The sequence below is a fragment of the Parus major genome, chromosome 4A, assembly GCF_001522545.3.
Source record: "Parus major isolate Abel chromosome 4A, Parus_major1.1, whole genome shotgun sequence".
In the NCBI taxonomy this organism is placed as follows: domain Eukaryota; kingdom Metazoa; phylum Chordata; class Aves; order Passeriformes; family Paridae; genus Parus; species Parus major.
Window position 1 is genome coordinate 12,499,709 of NC_031772.1, and position 15,273 is coordinate 12,514,981.

Below are 15,273 nucleotides of genomic sequence, written 5' to 3' on the forward strand. Positions count from 1 at the left end.
TTTGTAATTGCAAAACAGCTGTCACTTTTCACCCAGGAGATGGTTGTATTTTGATGCCACTTCAAACCTCTATCCTACACACTTATCAAAACCAGTGGAAACCTACCTTGAGGCAAACCAACCTGCTTACAGTTGAGAAAACAATTTTTCATCCTATTTCCAGAAAAATTCAGAGATTTTACTTGCAGGAGAAGCACCATGATAAAGGAAGGACATAACAGTTTATTAAATGTGCTATGTATAAAATAGTCCACATACAAAATGTTATAAATGAAAAGGCAAATTTAGGTTAAATAAAAAGAGAAATTTATTATAAAACAATTTCAATAAAGAACAAACAACGAAAAAAAAACACAATAAAATGGGCAGCGCAGCGCTAGGTGGACAGGGTCTATACCCAAAGGTATAGGTGTTCCCAAATTCATGATCGAGGGTTCTCTGGCCGGGGTTTTTATAGGGATTTTGTGTCCTGAGGCCAAATTCCAAGCAGGCACCATTCACCAAAGGTCCTTGATTGTTGGATGAATGGATTTCCTGGCACTGGAGAATAGAGTTAATAGATGTCCAGGCAGAATCTCCTCATATGTAAAGAGGTTCTGAATGTTCCTTGATTTCATTTTGGTTCGGGCCATCAGGATGGAGTGGTTGGATCCGGGTTGGAGCCGATGAATATCTCTGCTGGGCTTTTCCCTTTGTCCTGTCTGATTGCTTCCCCAACGGTGGTCTGCAAGGCGGGGTGTTCAGGTCCGGCGATGAGTATCTCCTCCGAGCTCGTTCCTTTGTTAGCCTGATTGCTTCCCCAACAGTGGTCTGCAGGGCGGGGTGTTTGGCTCCGGTGACGTTCCTTTGTTAGCCTGATGGCCCGTGTCCTGCTTATTCTTTTTGGTTGACGGGCGCCGGCTAGGTGCCGGCTAGCTTTATCTCCTGAATGGGAATTCGCAACTAGATCTGGGGAACGACTTTTTGGCTACACTGTATTTTCTATTTTATATTATTATTATAGCTACAAATATATTTATTTAGACCTTTACGAATTTTTATTCATAAGTTTATCTATTACACAAAATAAATTATTTGCTTCAACTGGAAAGACTTATAAAGTGGTTTGATGGCTCAAATCTATTTAAAAGGTAATCTAAGCAAGCCACGACTGTACAGACATTGCACCTAAGCTAAAACACAATAAAGTTTCCCTGGTCTCTTAGAAGCAATCATTTGAGTTAAAAACCTTATCAGGAGACCATGCTTGGAAGAAAACATAGACACATATTTCAGTTAGTGGTTCAGACCCACCTTGTTTGCTCTGGAAACCGACCCTGTACTGTAAATTCTATCTGTGCTGTACAGTACTTATAGTCCATGACTAATGAATATTATAAACAAGCACTAGAAAATGAAAATTCAGTTAACAATATTATGGAGCTTCCATTCACAAGTGTAGTTCATGTGTGATATGAATTTTATGGTTCTTATCACTAATGAAAAAAAAAATTGCATATCCCATCACAGAGTTCTGATGAGAACCTATTCTGCATTTCTTATCTCAGGGTTTTTGTGGTAAGAAATATCACATTAGATCCAGTGAATTATAATTTTCAATACAATTCTAAATACATGTGCAGTAGCTCTTTACTGACTGTTTTCATGTTATAAATTATAAGCTTGGAGGTAGATACATTAGGAAAAATACTAATTTCTAAGTAGTCACTATGGGTGAGATTTTATCCTGGTACCAAATTATCACACCTCTTGTGTTTTATATCTCTGTCTTATCTACCAGTTACTATACTTTGTGACAAGTAAGTAAATAAATAACACTGCCTCACTTCTGACAGTTCAGTTCATTCTGTTCCACATGGAAGAAACAGCAGGTGCAAGTCTATGCAAGGGTTTTCTGTCAGCTCCGCTCAGAGAGACATTTTGAGATTTGCCACTATCATAAACACTTCTTTCAGTGTGTCACATCACCAAGCATTGCAGGCTTCACTGTAGAAGCAGCAGGCTGTAGAAGCAACAGTCCAGTGCCTGTTGGAAAAGATTAGGGAAAAAAGTAACAATACTGCCTGGGGATATCTTTGAATGGCCTTTGCTCATTCAACACTTCTGCTTCATGGTTTTTCAGCAATTCTTTGGTTTAATGGATGTTCTTTGTTTTACTGGATAAACTCAGCCTCTAGTACCTTAACACCATGGCTATATATGATATCTGGTTAGGAAACAGGAGCTCAAGTTGCAGTTACAATTGGATGCCTCCATACTTCCATATTCCCTGCTTTACAACCAGCACAGAGACTCCCTCAGAACAGCTCTAGTCAAGTCAGCATGGGAATACAATCAGTGCAACCTGTGGACAGAACCTATTGGCTGAAGAACTGAATGAGTACAGCAAAACCTGCCCCAAAACAGACAGGGGGAAAATAACACAAATAGAACATCTTGGATACAGCATCCTCACAAAGGTCTGTGATGGAGACCGAGTGTGTGTCAGCCCTTACTGTGCCCCCAGCCCAAGGTGACCCTCTCTGTCCCATCCCTTCCCTACAACTCAGCACCACCTTTGACTTTGCACTTGCCCTGACTTTGCAACCACCCTGGCTCCCACACCATCCCCTTCATAGATCAGCTGGGCTGTCCTTCTCAGGAAAGTGCAAGAAAACTCTGCTTCCACAGCACTGCACGGATAGACATACGGATAGGCACAGATAGGGACAAGAAAGACAAAGAGTCTTGAAGGGTCATACAGTGAGAAGAGCAATGGCTGTATGGAGAAAGTTCTTCCCTGATGAGAAAAGCCAAAATGCATCAAGCAGCTGACTCACAGACAAGTGTAAGAAGACCTGTGGATCCAAGGAGATGTCTCAGATACCCAGGGTCATTCACCTCCAGGTCCAAGCTGGGCTGCTGAGATATGTGTGAACTCCATGGGAGTCAGCCTGATTAAGACACAGGGTCAGGCAGATTTCACCCCTGAAAAGATAAGCCTCAGTTTTAAGCCCTGGGAAACATGAATCTAACTCAGGGCAAGCTGAAATCTCCTCCCAAGAGCCTTTTGGAGCTGTTATGTTAGTCCAAGTTCTACTCCCCTATTTGTGACTTGTGTTCCATATATGATATTGTTTCTAAAATACTCCACCCCCAGGACTATATATTGTTACTTCTCCCTTGTTTCTGGCCTTTAGAGCTTGTCCATATACTGTGCACGGTTTCTGGGCATTGCCCCTATTTTTATTTCTCATTAAAGTAATTTTCTTTTTAAGGCACTCCATTGTTCCCACTCCTAATTATTTTCTTTCCACCCTCTGCCCTGAAGTCAGGGGACCTAAACATTTGTCACAGCCACCCTCATTGCAACAAATTCAAGTATGTTTGTCAATTCAATCTGCTTCCTCGGAGTCAACAAAACTCAAGCTGATGTTCCAAATATGTATTAAAAAGTAACAGCTAGTGGAGAAAAAAAAAATCAGTAAGTAGCCCTATGACAGATTTATTACATTTTTAACAGGTAAAGGGAATTAATCTATTTTATGAACAAAAATAGCAGTAGGAAAGTATACTGAAGGATTGTTAATTAAACATTAAAATGGAAACAGCATATGCAGTACACATGTATGTATATATATATATTGGTTACATTCTTCTTAAATTGATGAAAAAACATTCATTAGCAACATCCAAAAATACTTCTTTGTGGCAAAAGATTCATTTTCCTTCACAGCAATACTGCCTCTCCATAAGTTTCCACGACAACAATTTTAAAGCTTAGGACTAGAATAGGTATTTGACTCACCATATCAAACCCAGAGTAAGTGATTTGAAACTAGTTTATGTGAGAGCTCAATGAGACTTAAGGCCAAATATGCAACAGGTGGAATTGGCAGAATGTGATTTAAACTGTGGGATTTCACGGAAATCTCAAATTTGGATTAAAGCTAAATTCCCATAGAGAAATTGTGACTGCTCAGAATTCTCAGCTAAAACACACTTCCCTTTTTCTGTAAACAAATGCTAACGAAAAAAAACTCTCTGTACCCTGTTAACCACTTCCTAACATAAAAATAAGGTGCTGCTTGGGTAGTTTTAAAATCAGACCATATAAAACTCCATCCTGTCCTAAGTGCTGCCTCATTCAAAGTGCTAACAAACAGCACAGAGGTTCCTGTTTGAGGTCACATTCCCAGCTTTCCATGGTCCATACTGCAAACCTCAGCTCCAGCAGGACTGAGCTCAAGCCTCCAACCACAGTGGCTGAATCAGCCCAGCCCTGGATACCTCCCTGGGACATTCAGTCCCCTACTGAACAGGTTGTGCCAGGGCTGTGCTCCCTGTGCTGCCAGAGCCACCCCGTGCCCACCACAGAGCCATCCCTAGCCTGCAGGATCCGGACTGCAGGGGGCTGCTCGGACCCAATCCAGCACAGCAGGTACTTTGCTTGGCCCCTGCAGAGATCTGGACAGGAGCTGGGCTCAGACCCCATGGCAGAGGACGAGCAGATCAGTTTGCATAGTTTGGTTGAGTGGTGACTCTGTGAGTCCTGGGGAGATGCCCTATCATGGTCCTGCTGCTCCCATTCCTGACAGGATGTAGAAGGGACTCTCACAACTTACCTGTTCAGGATCTTTGGACTTAGCTTGGTTTAAATACTTGCTGGCTGTTAACTTTGGAGCTTGATTAAGAAATAATGCAAATACAAGCTTAAAGGATAAAATAATATAAAAACCCCATTACCTTTACTGAACATTCAGTTAAAAAGACAAGAATCCTTAAGATGAAGCCCCAGTCTTGGGGTATTTGAGATATTTGGCAAACTTGCACAAGATTATTCACAAGTGTCTTAAAGCAATATATTTCACTTGGCATTAATGCTTCAAATTATTTGCTAATGTGATTCTAACTAACACTGTTATGGCTAATTGCAAATTATTCTGAAGACTTGTCATGGAACACAGGACATCTCCCTGGTGTGATGGGACAAACAGTCCCTGCAGTTATGTGTCCACAGTACTTTTCTTATCCACATTTAACTCAAAATGATTTTGCTTGCATGGAATGGTGTGAATTCAACCAGGATGTTTTTTCTGGAAGGCAAAGAGACAACAGTTATTTCTGAGGGTCAAAATACCTTTATTTGGCCATGCTGAGGCAGATTAAGAGGCCAAAACAGAACTCAGTTTGATTCCTATTATGGGAGGCTTGCTGCAGCATATTTTAAAACAACATTCATCTGCAGTGGCTGAGATGTTCAAGTTTGAAACTTCCTAAGTGCCAGGGCAACCTGAAAATGCAGGGCCCACTGCTACCACAGTGACCTTCACCACATGGCAGAAGCAGCAGTAGCAGCAGAGACACTCAGTCCTCATGGAGGCAATGCAGCATGCAGGGTTCTTTGGCCCACTTCAGAAAGACACTTAATTTCTCTCAATTCCTCTTTCCCCAAAAAATCGGCAGAAGGGACATTCAGCAGCAAGTTGGTTTCAGAAAGCCATGCACAAAAGGCTTACTATCTTCACTAAGGACTAGGCATACAGCCCGCTAAGGCTTTGGGGAAATCCTACAAACCTCTATCTCCAGGCGCCTACAAAGTCTGATCTCAGACTTTCAGGGCTCAGTGCTGGGAACTAGTCCTGCTTTGACCAGAACCAAAGAGAGAAGACCACAGCCTTTGACCAGGGGCAGGGCTGTCTGCTGTCCTTGATAGACCTCCAGGGCTCAGACCTGCCCCTCTCCCTTCTGTGCCACTCAGCATGCTGGCATCAAGGTAGGTGTGTTAACCTCAAGGTAGAGTTGTACCAGGGGAGTCTTACCTGTTGATTTTATGGGATTGTTTCAAAGTAGGATCCACGTATTTAAAGCCATAAACAGATGAATTCACAATGAAGCTAAGGAAACTAAGTTATATCTACAGACAACTGCCATCACACACACTTCCCCTTTCATACTCCATTAAAGAAACAGCCTTATCTTTGCCCATGTGCTTACATCTAATGTGATACTGGCCTCCCCAGAACTTCGTGACATTGTTTCCAAAGATAACAGCACAGTCCAGGCTTTAACAGAACTGATGCATAATTATTGTTAAGTAGCTTTTGTCTCCCCACTCCATGAGTTAATTACAGTTCTGTACGTGAATAAAATGGGGAAAAAAATCTCCACTTTTTCTCCTGTCAGCAAATTCATGTTCTCTGATGAGCAAAAGGAGAGATTTTTGGAACAAACATTGCCTTGCCCTTCTGTTTTTGTCTGCAAGTGTAAATGTTACTGGAAAGTTAACATTCCAGAGTAAAAGTCATAATCTGTGTTACACAGATGGGACTCTGCTATGTTCATATTTTTTGTTGTGATGTTCATGTAGCAGTGACTTCGGAAAGATGTTAGGAATGACTGCTGGCCATATCAGGATACTGTCTAAATTAGAATCAGGCTCCAAGTATCTTACTGCAATTAGATTATGTCATATGTCATATACTTACTCATGGCCTGGGAAAGGAGAGAGCGCAAGGGTACTTGATGTCTGTAGATACTCAATTAAAAAGAATGTATCAGACACATGCCTGTCTGGCTTCTGCCTGCCTCACATCTAGCCCAGGCTAGCTTCTAAACCTTAATAGGAAAGAAAAAGGAAAACACATACCATGCCCATACATACTACACCTGCTGGCTAATATGGTTACCTATCCAAAATGTAAATAGTCATGCAGTTTACACTTTGATACAGTTTGGGTTAAGTTAATGCTAGAAAAACAGAATTCAGAGGGAGGAGAGAAAGGTTTGTGTGTAATAAATGACAATTTTGCTGTCTCTTGAAGGTTGCATTTCAAGCGTAACTGCATTTCTCCATGCACTCTGAACACTTCCCTTTTCAAGTATGGGCATGCTTGTGGTAAAAGCAACCAAACTGATTAACTAGGCACACAGTGAAAGATGACACATAAAAAATAATAAAAAAAAATCAGTAATTTCCATTCTGAAAATCCTTACTCAAAGCCTTGATGTCACAGTGATAAGCTGAGTATGAAAGGTTACAGACTCCTTTCTTGCATGAGGGTAACACCAGATGTGCAATGCAGGTAGAAAGTTCTTATGTATTATATATACAACTGTAATCCTGAATAAATAGTACTGTCCTAAATCATAGGTGTATTTCAGCATGGTTGTTGTTGGTTGTTATGGCTGGAGAATGCTTGCTTTTCATCCCTTCTGTCCTGCCCTTGGACACATCAATGAACAGCAGCCTGGGAGTCCACAGTGTCAGCAATATCCTTTTGTATTCCTTCCGAAAATTCTGGTTAAGAAGCCCATAGATCACAGCATTGAGGCAGCTGTTAAAATAGGCCATAAAATAGCTCAGAACAAAAAGCCATTCTGGAATGTGTGGCTGCACTTCTGAAGGATTAATTGAAACAGCAAGGCCAATAAAGTTTAATGGTCCCCAGCACACAGCAAAAAGGACAAAAACCACAAACATCGTCAGGAAGTTTCGGATGTCAGCTGCCTTGAGTTTCTGCTTGCAGTCTTGTCTCACCCGGTGTTTGACTTGAATCACCAAAATCCAGATCCGTAGGTAGCAAAATGTCACAACGGAGAGTGGGACGATGAAGTGAACCACCACCACCGTGATGGTGTAAGATGTGCTCACTGTCTGCGCAAAGGTGCAGGAGTAAATCCGGGGGTCATACTGCAAGGAGCCAACAAAGAAGTTTGGCACAATTGCTACCACTGTGAGTATCCAGGTCAGGCAAAGATAGCAGCAGGTTTTCTTCAAGTTGAAGAGCTTATCGTACCGAAGGCTGTGGCAGATGTAGCAGTAGCGGTTGATTGCAATTGCTGTGATGTTGAAAATGGACCCAATGACACTTAAGCCCATCAGGAACCCACTTATCTGGCAGTGGACATTTCCCATGGTCCATCCATTGTGGAAGATGGCACTTAAGATCAGAGGGTATGGATAAACTGCAACCACAAGGTCTGCAACAGACAAGCTGACAACAAAGATGTTGCCTATAAAAAAGAAGAGACCATGAGAGGTTAGCGTAGGTCCAGATGGACAACTTGTAACTCAAAACTCCTCTTTAGATCTAAGTCTCCTGATGGGCTTCATTCTACTCTCCACTTGGAATCTGAAACCCTAGAAAATAAGACTTTGCTCTACTAGTGACAGCAATGGAGGGTAACTGGGCATGATTGACCTGCATGTTCCTTCTTAGGAACAGTCTACAGTAGAAGTGTTACCCTTAACTTGGCTATAGCTAAGTCAGGTACATGTGGTCCTCTCACTTGTGTAGGAGAGAAGGATTTTGTTCTCCTTGTTAATCAGCCAGCCTGACTCTCTCTGACCATCAAGACCCAAAGAAGTATGAGAGGCAGGTTATGTTTTCAGTGGTTCATTCATTTCACTGACAGCAGTTGCACAAGAAAGGTCTCTTTTGTTCTTTTGCATGTAAATAGGTATGCGTTCACCAAAATTTCTGCACTGTTCATGCTAATGATTGTGTGTTCTTCAAGGAACCATGGTGCAGCCAGCTTGATGTGCTTATTTCATATATTTTCCTGTTCTTTTAATGTTAAAGTTGTCCAGTTCTATGTGGAAGGTCAGTCACTTCTTCACTGTCTGGTCCTGGGCAGAGAATGTGATTAATAAGCTCCAGTTAGCCATCTCTGCAAAGTACACGCTGCAGGTTGTTCATTTAGGCTCTACAACAGAGAGAGAGAGTCTCTGCAAGTATAATATAATGTAAGCCTTATTGGATTGAAAATACTGCATTGTGGGGGACAACACCTGCCAGCTCCACCTTGAGGAGCAGCCTCCAATGACTTGGGTGACCAGTGATCTCAAAGTCCTTGCTGCTCATTTCATGAGTCTGGTGTATTTTTAGGGAAGCAAAAAGCCTTTCTGTTCAGTTTGCTAGTCAGCATAGAGGATTGCATTAACAAAAGGACCCCAAGGTCTTGTGGGAGCTGGTGTAACTACAGTACTAGCTATAATGTTGAAAAGGACATCTGTCAATACTAAGCATTTTGATGATGACACAGAGTGTCATTTCAGCAGGAGCTCACTAGAAAAAGTAGCTTGTTTTCTTAACTCTGCAACTTTCAGGTATATCTGCAGTAGAGGGAAGGAAAATATTACTAGACAGCAGATCTGTATATACATAGAGAGAGAATATATAGAAAATAAGTTTTAAGTAACACATTTAAGATGTGAACATCTGTGCCCCTGTGTGATACAGGCAACATCCCTCCAACTGATCACACCCGCACCTTCTCTTCAAACCCTCATATCCTGCTGTCTAGTGGAGCAAATATATATTTTAAAGATTACTAAAAAGAGGTATTATTGTGTAGTATCCCTGAAAAGACTCTCTTACATCTGGATTCTACCAGGTCACAGGCTTGAGCACTTGGAAAAGATACCAAAGGGCTGTTGGAAAGTATGGCTGAATTGCATTGCAGTTGGGTCATGGCTATGTTTGTGACAAAAACTATCAGGACAAGTCAACAGTTAATATTAGGCCACTTCATGCTGATTGGAAAGCAGTCCATGTTGCAGTGTGTTTCTTGTTAATGGTATGTTCTATTATTACCTAAGTTGATGGTTTGGTCCAAATGAGACCCTCCCACCCCATGTTGTCAATCTATCCTGAGTCTCCTGTCAATCTGTCTTAGGCCCACCGCATGCTCGGAATTCCTCTTCGGAAATCCCCTAAACTTCTGCGCTTGATTAGACCATGTGACCCAACTTTCCCCCCCACCTCCCTCATTGGATGATGATTTTGTGAACCCTGCCTTTTACCCTCCCCAGGATATCTCTGATTAGCTGATGCTTTGTACCCTCCTTTGAACCGCCTCCCTATTTCAGCTGTTGCACGCTCACATTTTCTGTCTTTTGCCCCCAAGATTCCCCAGAGCAATAAATCTTCTGTTATCCCATGCAAAAGACCTCCCTCTCGTCCTTGTCTCCTCAGAGCACAGACTGACAGCCAAAAAGCTGTAGAGCAAGTGCTCTAGTCACACCTCGGGTCATCCTGCTCCTGGGGTGTGACCCACTCCTGTCGCAGGCCGAAGTGATAGAGCCAGATAAGCTCTGGCGAGATACGATAAGTGATAAGTCCAGACTAGAGAACAGCCCCTGGCAGTGTGGAGTTGAGGCAGCTGACACGGACTGTCACATAAAAATAAGTAGTATTAGCAGAGGTCATGTGAAATGCTAAAATCTTTTTAGAGAGAAATTTCACATACACAGGTTTACCACAGAACACAACTTCTGCGTCTGCTGGGCCTCAGTGCTGCTTTCTTGCTGATTTAATAACTTTCTGAGAGCCTTTTAAAATGCAGTTACTGAACCTGGTCCCCCACATAATTAATTCCATTTATGTCCATTGTCAAGGGCAGAACCAACTGTGGCCAGGCTTAGTGATGCTGCAGATTCCCCAGAGAGGGAATGCTCTTCTGCAGCAAAACTTTTATTCACTCAATCAAAAATATGCACTTCCAACAAAAAGAAAATGTGCCCCCAGCACCAGAATTTCCTCTTGGAAATCTTTTCTTAAACAATTTTCAAAAGAGAGAAACAGAGATGGAGAGGTATCAGCAATCAAATTTAGGAGACAGACTCCACTAACTGGACCGCAACTCTCCCTCTTCACCAGAGCTCTCCTACTTGGATACACATTTATAAACAGGCAGCCAGAAAGCAAGTCTCTGCCTTTGCTGGGCATGAAAGAGACACATTCAACATCCAGTTCTGAACCAGGCAGAGCAGAACAAATCTGAATATTCCCTACTTAAAACACCACATCCATGGATTTAATCCAAAGCTTAGAAAAATCATAGGGAAAATTACTAGTCTCACTTCACTGTCAGCTGCTGGAAGCCATTTCTGCTGGTCTTTCTTAGCCAAACTGAGTATTTGAAAGGAAGTAAAAATATAAGGAAAAAAATCTACAGAAATAATATTCACAAGATGAACTTCGTAGTTTGGACTCAATCCAAGAGCACAGTATTGTGTATCTTATTGCGACACAACTTCATTGCAGGGAGAAAATGAGACAGTTTTGTTAAGAAAAGAATAATCTGCTCCACTCAGGGACCAAACCTGCCCTCACCTGCTCTGTACCTTTAATGGTGCAGTCTCACCTCTCCTAACTACCAGTAGACTTGTGGCCTAGGCAGGGTGCTGGGTACCTGGAAATACAGCCAGAAAGGTTCACCCAGTCGTATTTCACAGAAACAAACCCATCTCCCAGTTTATGTGGGAACGTGCTCAACTTCATCCTTTTCTTCTGGTGGGATGAAGGGACAAGTCAGGCCCATAAAACAGCCACTTGCAGGTCAGTCCTGGAAATCAGTGCATTTTTAAAGGCTGAGTACTGAAAAGAGGGGGCACATTGCATGCCACCAAAGCAGAACATGCCCTTCAAAGTGTGGGAACTGGCTATTGGCTAATTATTAATATAGGAGTAATTTGAGTTAAACATTGCTTTATCCTTGCAGTCCCTGGTTTGCTATGAGACCACTATATGCTAAGCCCTGCACCAACAGCTTATGTCCTTCCCTCTGTAGGATGAGGTTGGATCCTCCTTCCCAAAGACACCGCAGAATGGGAAGCCATATAATATGTGGCTTTTAGGAAAGGTAAAGAACAATCTCCTGCCAATGATATTCATTACTATTTTTTTTCACATTTTCCCACTACAAAACAATGGAGTCTGGCCCATAAATAATACCAGCAGGGCTTTATCTCCAATTTAAATTTATCTTCTTCTGCAACACAATTTTCAGATGTATCTTTTTTTCTTTGTTGTCATGTGACTGTATTTCCTTATTAGCTTTGACATTTTCCATCCCTTTTTAAATTTCTACTTAGTATAAACTGGCTCATGTGCCACTGTGCTCCATCCCCCAGTTATGGAGTCATGCATGAAGAGGCAGGAATGGTGGAGAAAGGCAAGTGTAACACTGGTAATACAGACTTGTCCACATTTTCAGAGAAATTATAAATTCTTTTACATTACAGAAGTCCAACACAAAGCTACAGATCATAGAGGTACAAAACACAGAATAATCCACAATTGTTTAGGGAAAAAAACCCAGCTCCAAACAACCTGAAGCCCAGCTGCAAAGCAGATTATAGGATTATAGTCATGTGCAAGTGATGCAAAAGGGAATTTATCCCAGAACGTCTCATGCCCTAGCACTTCTTTGGGTTCCCCCTCTGCTCCCAATAAATCGATTTCTGCCCGCTCCGTCAGTCTGCTCCTGTACTCCAGCAGTTCTCTTGCCCTACCTCTCATACTGCCTGGATTATCCAACAACACAGATCATCTGAGGACTTATTTTCAAGTCCTGGTTCTAGGAAATATGGAAATACCTCAGTGAATTCTGCAACTCAATAAACCACATACATAAAAGTCTTCACTGGCAGGCTGCCCGAACAGCACCTGACTTTCGTCCAAACAGGTATCTTTCTACAGAGATTAACTGAGCATCACTGTAGAAACACCAGGGTCACTGGCACTGCCTGTCTCAAGAGGCTCTTGGAAATCCCCTGGTGTCCAAGCTCCAGTTGCACAGATTCAGCCTCTCCCTACTTTTCCCACACAGCAGCTGTGGGCTGTCCTTTACAGGCTGTGGTTTACATATCCTGATCCAAGAACCACAGTTAAAAGGTTGGGGGGGGGGAGAAGGACATAAAATATTCTTCTGGAAGCTGTCACTTTTTGTGCATCTCAATGTCCAAAATGTCTCAAAAATGTCCAAATACCCAAAGCTCTTGTTTCTTTGTTATACATATGAAGTTCTTTTACATTCCTTGATGAAGTATTACAGAACTATAGAACTGTTTCCCTTCAAGTGAACAAGATAGAAATGCTTAATGCAACCTGAAGTTAGCACTGTTACCTGTGCACCCAGTGCTGAAACTGAATTGTCCTGAGTGACAGGATTTGCACCAAAGCAGAAACATAGTTGTGTGGATCAACTTATGCTCACCTGGAACAGTCTAGCTCCAAGTAAGCCTGCTGTCCAGGCTGCTGATTCCTCCCACCCTCTGTGCAGGGATTCAAGTTGCTCCCAAATACACAGTGGCTAGCACAGCATTTTAAGGCAAACAAAACCACACACAACAGCTTCAAAGGCAGCAAGTGAGAAGCTGACCCATGAGCACAATGGATGAGTGCCATAAAGCTCACTGCATGACCAGTCACCTTGCTGTTATAACCTCTTCCCAGCATTGAGATCAGACCCTGGTGTCAGTCCAGCTTCTGCCAGATTAACTGAAAGCTATAGAAAAGCAGGTCTAAAAATTTGTATTGATAAAAATGTGCTGAGATACACAATAATAGAATTATTGAATCAGAGAATCACAGAATGAACTAGGTTGGAAAAAACCTTTAATATCATCTAGTCCAACCTGTGACCTAACACCACCTTGTCAACTAAACCATGGCACTGAGTGCCATGTCCAGTCTTTTTTAAAACACCTCCAGGGACAGTTACTCCACCTCCTCCCTGGGCAAGCTATTCCAGCTTGCAGTCACTCTTTCAGTGAAGAATTTATTTCTAATGTCTAACCTAAACTTCCTTGGTGTGGCTTTAGACCGTGTCCTTTTGTGCTCTCAGTTGTTGCCTGGGAGAAGAGACCGGCCCCCACAATAGCAAAACCACCTTTCAGGAAGCTGTAGAGAGTGAAAAGGTCACCCGAGTCTCCTTTTCTCCAGGCTAAACAACCCAAGCTCCCTCAGCCATTCCTCACAGGGCTCATGTTCCAAGACCTTCACCAGCGTCATTGCCCTTCTTTGGATGCCCTCAAGTGTTTCAATGTCCTTTCTAAACTGAGGGGCACAGAACTGGACACAGCACTCAAGGTACAGTCTCACCAATGCCGAATACAGGGGAAGAATGACCTCCCTGGTCCTGCTGGTCACACTATTCTTGATACAGGCCAAGATGCCATTGGCTTTTTCGGCCACCTGGGCACTCTGCTGGCTAATGTTCAGTCAGTTGTCTAGTACCCCCAAGGCAGTACCTGGGCATTGTCCAGCCACTCTGTCCCTAGTCTGTAGCACTGCAGGGGGTTGTCGTGGCCAAAGGACTTGGCACTTGGACTCATTTTTCTTTATGTTATTAGACTTGGCCCATCTATCCAGCCTGTCCAGGTCCTTTTGCAGAGTCCTCCTATCCTCCAACAGATTGGGGTATGCTCCCAGCTTGGTGTAAACAGCAAATTTACTGATAGTGGACTCAATCCCCTCATCCAGATCATCAATGAAGATATTAAATAAAATGCTGAAAGTTTATCGATGCAGCTGGTATGTTTGCAGTGACTTCTTGATACAATAATTACACTATAAACCACGGCTTATAATAGAGTCTTAAACATTATGTTTGCTCATTCAGGTTTTATGAAAAAAATCAACAGACTCAAGTCTTCCAGATAAATGGGATTTAAGATACACATCAGCTTCAGAGAAATAAATATAATGAGGTTCAATAAAAAATTTAACAGGCCATGACTGTAAAGCAAGCCTCTGATGACCACGTACCACAATCTAATACTCTCTGCTTAACCTTCCAAAGCATATGCTCACTGCAAAACAGAAACAAAATGTCCAATTTGCTCCAAACAAAAAAAACCCAAAAACATGAAGTCATGAAAAGCTTTATTAAGCATGCAACAAGACTCCTTATTAGCAGCAATAGCCTCTTTTTCCTGTTTGTTTTTTGTTGCTAAAGGACACAAAATGATTCACACAAACACTCTCAATGTCTGAACAAAAAAAGTCTTTTATTCTCTGACTCCAGTATATATAGATTCTTGACAATGACCAGGTATTGTTAGATAATTAAGTTACCACCTTCCCAAACACAGTGGTCATGCGAAACATCCATCAAAAGATGTTTCTTAGAAGGAATGTGATAAACAACTTATGTTTATAGGACTTTCATGGTAAAGTAACTAAAACTATGAAAACATTATCAGAAGGCTTAATTTTCAGGGTAATAGTTTTACCTGCCATTTGCTGTGTGATTGCTTGTATGTCACTAACCTCCAGTCTGCAGATGTGAAGTGTGTGCTCAGTTCTGCAAACTAAGTGGTGTTGCTGTATTTTATATATTAGTAAAGGCTTGTATGCACAAACCAGCCTTTGAAATAAGTCGTGATATTAAGGGCTAAAATCCTTGAAACTTGCCTGCAGAAGAGAGAGTAAAGCAAAACAATATCCTTGTGTGTAGGGGAAAATATGTAAACTGTGTGTGTTAGCCAATAGTAGCTTGCTC

The 15,273-nt window shown here is 42.0% G+C and overlaps 1 protein-coding gene across 4 annotated transcripts in view; it reads right to left on the bottom strand.

The window, feature by feature from the left end:
* Positions 1-202: 202 nt before the first annotated feature.
* The window catches only part of GPR50 (G protein-coupled receptor 50), a 55,988-nt gene continuing 40,917 nt past the window's right edge, over positions 203-15,273 (bottom strand). For 3 of the 4 annotated variants that reach the window (XM_015626098.2, XM_015626097.2, XM_015626099.3), the window contains one exon: positions 203-7,995. In XM_015626098.2, coding sequence (XP_015481584.1) covers positions 7,127-7,995 — 869 coding nt within the window. In that variant the 3' untranslated portion in view covers positions 203-7,126. The remainder of the gene's footprint in view (positions 7,996-15,273) is intronic. The other variant, XR_001521322.2, reaches the window with a different exon arrangement.